General features: G+C 38.6%; 1 protein-coding gene and 1 long non-coding RNA gene across 2 annotated transcripts in view; one reads left to right on the forward strand and one right to left on the reverse strand.

The window, feature by feature from the left end:
* Nucleotides 1-213, reverse strand: part of LOC109305114 — a 5331-nt gene extending 5118 nt beyond the window's left edge. The window contains exon 1 of the long non-coding RNA XR_002099560.1: nt 175-213. This is a non-coding gene — a long non-coding RNA (uncharacterized LOC109305114). The remainder of the gene's footprint in view (nt 1-174) is intronic.
* ATP6V1C1 (ATPase H+ transporting V1 subunit C1) overlaps nt 1-4719 on the forward strand; it is a 50799-nt gene extending 46080 nt beyond the window's left edge. The window contains exons 12-13 of the mRNA XM_019528046.1: nt 78-204; nt 4102-4719. Coding sequence (XP_019383591.1) covers nt 78-204; nt 4102-4197 — 223 coding nt within the window. The 3' untranslated portion in view covers nt 4198-4719. The remainder of the gene's footprint in view (nt 1-77; nt 205-4101) is intronic.
* The last annotated feature ends 2974 nt before the right edge of the window (nt 4720-7693 follow it).

The following is a 7693-nucleotide window of genomic DNA, read 5'->3' on the forward strand; positions in this document are numbered from 1 at the left end:
GATTGAATAGACTGTTATGCCAGTTTAAAGTCTAATTGTGCCCTATGGCATTTTTTTTTTTCTGCTTGATCTCTCAGGTATGGTTTACCAGTTAACTTCCAGGCAATGCTCCTTCAACCCAATAAGAAAACAATGAAGAAACTGAGAGAGGTGTTGTATGACTTGTACAAACACCTTGATAGCAGTGCAGCAGCAATCATTGATGTAAGTGCATCTGTAACTGGTGCTTACAGTGTTCATCTGCCACTCGCATTTAGTTTAATGTTACTTAAACTTTTTTTATTTAACCAAGGGAGGACAGTAATTATCACAGGGTACATGTTTAATCCTCTAGAATGTCCCTAAGGAAATGGAGATTTCTAGGCTTTTTTTTTGACTACTGCCTCACATGAAATAGGATCCAGAGGCTTCCTCAGAGTAGTAATAAAAGATGTTGCAGGAGCCAGAATCTTAAACTCTCCCACTCTCCTTTGCTCTCCTTCAGGGAAGAGAACCATTTAGTCATATACAGCATTAATGCAGAGCAGGACTGTCCACCTAAGCACCTGAACATCCCAGAGGCGGCACACCCACAGGCTGCATCAGTGAGAACCATGGGATCGCCCTGGGCTGCACGCACATCTCCCTCCCATCGTGCTACACTGTATGAGTCCTGTTGTGCCCCCCGCCCCACCTGCTTTTGCTGCTCCGTGTAAGAAGGCCACCTCCACTGGTGTACAGAATGCTTGCTTTTCCACCCCTGGGGTACTTCACATCTGCTGTTCCCCACCCCAGCATTGTACTGCACAGCCTCATAGCCCTGAGCTCACTTTTAGCTCTACTAGGCGTGCCCTACTGCACTGCCCCATCCTGTGGAGCAAGCGGCAAAAGCTGGAGGACAGAGGGGGAGCCTGGAGACTCCAACTGCAACAGAGCCCAGGGGCCACAACTTAACTCTGCACAGGTCACATGTGGCCTACAGGCCACCAGTTGGACAGCCATGGTACAGAGGAATTCTTCAGGCACTTTGACTAGGTTTTTGCAAAAGAGGACATCAACTGGGGCACTCTTACTCAATACCTGGGGGGTACTGTGGGCCCAATACACTTTGTACAGTTTGTGAAGCAACTGCTCAGAGCTATTACAGAATGACACAGTAGGAAGCAGTTGCAGAAATGTTGTGCCAAATCCATCAGGTCAGCAGAAGAGTGCCTTAGCCTAATTTTAAGCTAAAATTTCCTAGTTGTTCATTTTGTACTTTTTGAGGGGAAAAAAAAGAAGATACAGGATTTGGTATCTCTGAGGGATTGCTTTTTGTTAAAAACTAAACAAAAAACCCTTCTGCAATTATGGGTGGGATGGATGTGCTTATAATTACCCTTCCACTGTCTTTGGAGGTCCTTAAATGCCACACTTCAAGTATTTTGGCAGGGAGACTTTCATTGATGCTGTCTATATTGAACTTATTCTGTCTTGTCCTCTGTTGCTTGTGACAAACAGTTGAAAATAAACAAATGTCTTAAGAGGCAAAACATAAGTGAAATGCAGTCCTGCCAGTAATAAGGAACTTTGCGGGGGAGAAAAACCTCAGTCGGGATGAGAACATCCTATTTAGTTCTACAGATTAGGTGAACGGGACTAGTGAACCTCTTCGGTCAGAATCCAGTCCTTGCTCTTGTAAGCAATCATGTCACATCATCCCTTTCATAAAAACTGGCATGTTCCATCTTGGGAGTAGTGGAGGCAAACAACCCATGGGAAAACTCTGCACAGCTTTAACTCCTTTGGTTATAAACCTTTGTTTAACTTCAAGATGAAGTTTATTCATGGCTATTTTATACCTATTTGCTTTGATGGTAACATTGTCCTTAAGCTGTGTTTTTTATTTTATTTTTTAACAGATTTTTCCCTTTCTTAGTATTTGACCTCTTTTTCCTGCTTCTCCCCTGCTCTTTTCCTAGAGAGCAGTTATATTACTGTTAAGGAGTTTTGCTAGGCTTCATTAAGGCATTTTAGTTTCCCCTCCATGAGAGGCTTTCCAGTCCTCTGATTATCCTAGTAGCCCTTCTTAGCACCTGTTGCAGGTCATTTTGAACATGGATGCTTTGAAGTATTCATAGTATCCTCACTAGTGCCTTGTATAATGGCATAAACTGGTGGTTCTCAACTTTTTTAGACTTTAGGCACCCTTCAAAATGCCAGCTCTTGGTTGGGGGCGTGGAGAACACACAACAGCAGACTCTTCCCTGTGCCTGAAGAAGGGTGTTTGTTCCCAAAAGCTTGCAAAGAACAACTTTTCCAACTATTTAGTTGGTCTAATAAAAGACATCACATTTACTCAAAGAACTTTGTTTGCCAGCTCTTGATATTCACCTATTGTTTGACTTCAGAAAAATAGTGGAGAAATTCTTGTTAGAAAGAACTTGGAACACAACAGGGCAGAAATTTTTTAACACTATGAATTCCTACGTGAAATCTCTGGATTTATCTTGTGAATAGTGTTTACACATCTAACAGTGCTAATATGTGCAGGACCCTGAAAAACCCATGATTTTAATATGCTGGATTTATTTTGTAAATGTCTCAAAGAATCTCAAAGCACCTCAAGGTGCCCTAGCACCCTAGTTCAGAATCATTAGCATAAATACTTTCCATCTTTCCAGATGCCCCTTGGGATCACCTGTGCTATTTCACAGATGCATTATGTTGGTGGTTATTAGTTAATCGCTGGATGATTAAGTTTTATATAGGGCTTTTGGGTACTCTGTCACTTCCAACTGCTGCGCGCTTCCAGTTCATAGCAGAAATTCCTTTTATTGTTTCCCAAGTGCATGACCTTGCACTATTGAATTTTGTCCCACTTCTACACTTCTAAGCGATCCAGTTATCCTTGTGTGATATCCTGATTTTTCTCTGTATTGACAGTGCTTCCCAACGTTGGGTTATCTGTTAACTATATCATAATATCCACATTTGTTTGTACTGATACTATTAGTGGAAGTCTTGAGCAGGATTGATTCCAGTGCACATCCTTAAGGAACCCAATGCTTTCTTTTAGCCAGTTTCTTACTTCACAGTTGTATCAATCCCCATTTTCTCCAGGTCTGCTGCTAACTTTTCATGCAGCATATTCAATATGTTATTGACGTCCAGAAGGATGAGATCCACCACATTTCCCTTGTCCTGAAAAAACTTTGATAAGATATTGGGTTAGTCTGGCATGATCTACCTTTGGTAAACTTATATTGCATTTTGTTTTCTATCTCTAGGTCTTTATCCTTTTCTTAAATTTTGCACGCTGTTCAGTTCATGTCTGATTTAACAAACCATTTGTTTCCAGGATCACTTTATTCCCCATATAAATGACAAAAATTGCTCTTCTCCAATAACATGGTCCAATCCCTGGCTTGATAGAATTATTAAAAATACTTGTTATTCAGCCTGTATCTTCCAACAAACTTCCAGCATTTTGAAACAGTTGAATTTTTCCTCAAAGTACAATTTCAAGTTCCCGCAAATTTAAAACTATAACAGCTTAGTCAAATAAATGAAGGTTAGATATGTTCACTTACTTACTTTCCTGTGCTACCTTTTCAGATTCTCCTCTGGATTTCAACACTTGAAAATATTTAAGAAAAAACGTATTGCTTAAATATTTTTAGCTTAGGGAAAATAGTTCAGTACAGAATTGTGTAGGTATTAATGCATGAAAACTATTTAAATGCTACAGTAGAGAGAGAAAGGAAATAACTGCAGTTTTTGCCTCGGGTGGTATTATGGTAACAACAGTCACTTCATATGAAATAGCATATTCTTTACTTGCAAACTTACCATGATTTCCAAGGGAGATTTTTTTTTTTCCTGCTGACTTTCCATTTTAGGAAGCTTTGATATGATAACTGAATTACTTTTTTCCCCTTTTGCTTTCTAGCTCTGTAAACTTCATCAAAGGTTTTAAAATTCAAATTGGCATGAATAAAATTTTGAGGTATCACATGAGATTAATGCATCTTAAATGTTTATTTGAACATGTCATCTTCTGAGAAACTAACCAGTTACATTGTAAAAGTTTAGTAATCTCTCCCTCTCCCCCTTTTTTTCTTTTTTAAATATATTCCACAGGCAACTATGGATATTCCAGGCTTAAACCTCAGTCAACAGGAATACTACCCATACGTGTACTACAAGATCGATTGCAATTTGTTGGAATTCAAGTAAACGGTTCCATACCCTGACAATTCTGTCCATAGTGTTGGTGTAAACAGAAGTGAGACTGAAGTACAAGGATACTTCTAACTCTCTTAATCCTATGCTTGCTTCATTTTCCCTTTACTTAGATGAATATTTCCTATAGTGGTCCATCTCTTGACATTTTCTTTTAAAGAAAAGTGTAGGTATTGCTTTTAATTGATCAGGGCTGTAAATGTATATTGAGAGAATCAGAGTATTTATATAAACAGAGGCATTTATTTAAAGAAAAGGGTCATTCCTCTTTCGTATGGTGATGTGTATTAATTCCATTTACCATTGTTCATAAAAAGCCTTGTTTACAGAGAAAGATAGCGTAAACACTTATGCCATTTTGTTCACTTGATTTAGTAGATACAAAAGTGTAAACATTGTTGAATTGTGATGTAAAGTATGTGAGATTGATATGATCTGTGCTTTCTGAATGTTTTAAATTACAATCCATAAGCACTGTCACCATCCACAGGAAAAATAAAATACCTGTGCAAATGTTTTGTCTGTCTTATTGTAATACATATAATCATAGAACCTGTAAGTAGTATAGCTAATATAAAGATTATTGATATGTGCTGCATATAATGCTATAGAACTGCAGTTTGAGTTTAATGCAAGTACTTGATGCAAGGCAAAATAAAAAACTTGCATTGTGAGGAAATACTTGAGCAGATTTTACTTGTCTAACCAAGTTCTATTTATGACTGTGTATACAACTGCTCTGAAAGGGCCACAGTTGCAACCTAACTCTTGGAAGTGTCAGGAGAGACTGAAACTGCTCATTGCTCGTGTTTGGTATTTATACATAGATTATTTTGTGGTTATGTGAAACCTCCAGCCATTTCTATAAAATAGCACCTAATTGTTGTGAAGGGGCTTGTCTTCCTCCTACATCTAAAGCAGTATGATATCTCCTCTTTACTGCCTATGGGAAAGGGCTCATTGCTTCCAAATGACTGTTTCCATATATGGTTTTGTATAGAAACTGCAGTTTTCAGTCACTAATTCAGTACCAATGGAGGCAGGGGTATTGAGCTTACAGCACTAAAGCTTATTGTCACTGAGGGGAAAAAAATTATCTACAAATTAACTTTGGTAAATCCGGTATCTGTCTCTAGTGTTACAGTTCTGAGGATTTTTTTTAATTCTCCTTTACTAGCAAACACTAATAATCTGGATCAAAGTTATGATGAGAGGTGTGTAAGGGAAGGTAGGTCAGTTGCATGGTTGGAGTGTTGTTTACACGTGCTCCAAAGGTGGGAACCAAGGGTGTTTAATTAAAGTGGCTCCAAGAGCAGCTATAGTTAAAGCGCTCGTAGTGTATTGCGTTTTCAGTATCCCTGCACTTTAAACTAGCGGCAGGAAATGAGCTTTAGTTAAAGCACCCCCACCAGCATTTTTAAGTGCAGGGAGCATGAATACACAAGATGTGGAGGTTGCTGGAGCACACTGATTAGCACGCTCCAGCAGACTCAGTGTAACCAGAACGCCATTCCCACATACATGTCTATAGGCACCCTTATAGCTGAGTAGGTTCTGTCTAATAGATGTTGAGCAGACTTGTCAGGTTTTCAGTTTAAAAAGAAATGGGCATTGAAACTCCTAGTCCACTAAGAGTGAGTACTAGCTTCGAATATGTGCACTTCTGAGAAATTATAAAGCAGCAGTCCACATCAGGCCAGATGCAAAGAAAGCTAACTCCTGGCACTAGGAATACAGTTTTTATTTTGTATAGCTTCTGGTATATATTGTATTGCTTCCATTATGCACAGAATGATTTAAACCAGTCAGTGGGAGTCATGTGACTTAGCCTTTAGATCCTTCAAGTTTTTGTGATGGTTTCTCACAAGGAAGAAATTACCCCAAAGGAGTGATAAGTAGAGGGGTTTGTTGTTCAAATTGAGAGAACTTTGTCTCCCCTCCATCTCTTGTCTGCTGATCTCAGTATGAGTATTTGTTTCATGTACTGAGCAAGGTGGTTTCTTGTTGAATATAAGAGTTAGTTCGGTACTATTGCCACCTCTTTTGACTTGACTAGGTAGCTAAATTGGTGATGGAGTCAGGTGTCTGCAATCTTGTTTTTATAAACACATTTCTTTTCCTGAATGTAGGACAAAATAAGGTCTAGTGTCTTTGCTTGCAGTTCAAAATTATTTCAACCAGTGTTTGCCCAACAAGCTTTCTCCAGGTTTTATTCAGGGCCATACCTCCAAGTGTTTGTCCAGGCTGTGTCCTGGGATTTCTGCTGTCTGGTCTCCTTCTGTGATAACTTCCCTATTTCTCTTGCAAGGTACACAGCTCTATTAAAACAATACGCATTGAACCTCCACATAATTTAAACTACTTAGCAGCTGAGGCTTTTTGCCTTGGGTATGACGTGTCCCTGATTTGATTGGAAGCTGTATTGTTTCAGCAACCTGGTTCCAAAAAGGAGCTTAATGGTTTTTTATAATGATCCTGAAGTGAATGGTGAAAATTATTCTCTGCCATCCTGTTTTGGTGATATTTTAACCTATTCTCATAGCAGAACAAATAAAAATAGTCCCTCTCCAAAGCTGCAGGGTAAAGTTGCAGTCCGACTTCAGAAAAGTTGCAACGGATGGTGGAGAAAGGGAAGATGAAGTGAACTTGATTTGTGAAAGCATGTGATATGTGTATCTTAGTTTAGTCTGTAAAGGTGCGTGTCTGTCCTGCCTTATGACTTCAGATTACCACAGCTATCTACTTCTCCCAACCACACTAACCACTAAACCAGCCATAATCATTTTCATTACATTTTTTTTTTTTATTTCGCCCCAGGGTTCAAAATGCCCTCCAAACTCCAGCTGCAAAGCTATGACTTAATTTATTTCTATTTCTTTAAAGGCTCAATTCTTCCATAATGCTTAAAGGTGAGGCGACATCTATTTGTGTATGAGTTCTTCCCCTTCTCCATCACGTGTTTCATCTTTTTCTAAAGTTAGGCTTTAAAGCTATATAACATAATATATATAAAATAGATATTAGTTAGTTGATAAAGGTGCATCTCTACCCTGTCTCCTTGGTAATGTTGGGCCAGCAGAGGCTCAGATCATCGTGATAAAATGCTGTTTGGATATATACAGGAACCTGAAGGTTTCCTTATCTTCATCTGTCTTTACTTTGAAATAAGAACATTATAATTTTAAACAAATTTCAGTTAAATGCACAGACTTCAGTATCAGTTGGCTGCCTGCTTTTCTAACTTCTTTTTCTGTTTAAATTAGTCAAGCCTTATTTCTTCCTCCAAACTGATATATGCTAGTGTAGAGAGAGATTACTTTTTAATATAGTGTGTTGGTTACAGAGAACTTCACAGACATGTTTAAGACATTTTAATGGATGTCTGTCAAGTGTTAGCAAAAAGAAACTTGTCTTGGGATTCATTTCACAGGTAGATGAAATACCAGTCTTTTAAACATCAAACTTAAACATTCTTTTGCTGCACCCACAT

The sequence above is a fragment of the Gavialis gangeticus genome, unplaced genomic scaffold (assembly GCF_001723915.1).
Source record: "Gavialis gangeticus isolate Ggan-Ray unplaced genomic scaffold, GavGan_comp1, whole genome shotgun sequence".
In the NCBI taxonomy this organism is placed as follows: Eukaryota; Metazoa; Chordata; order Crocodylia; family Gavialidae; genus Gavialis; species Gavialis gangeticus.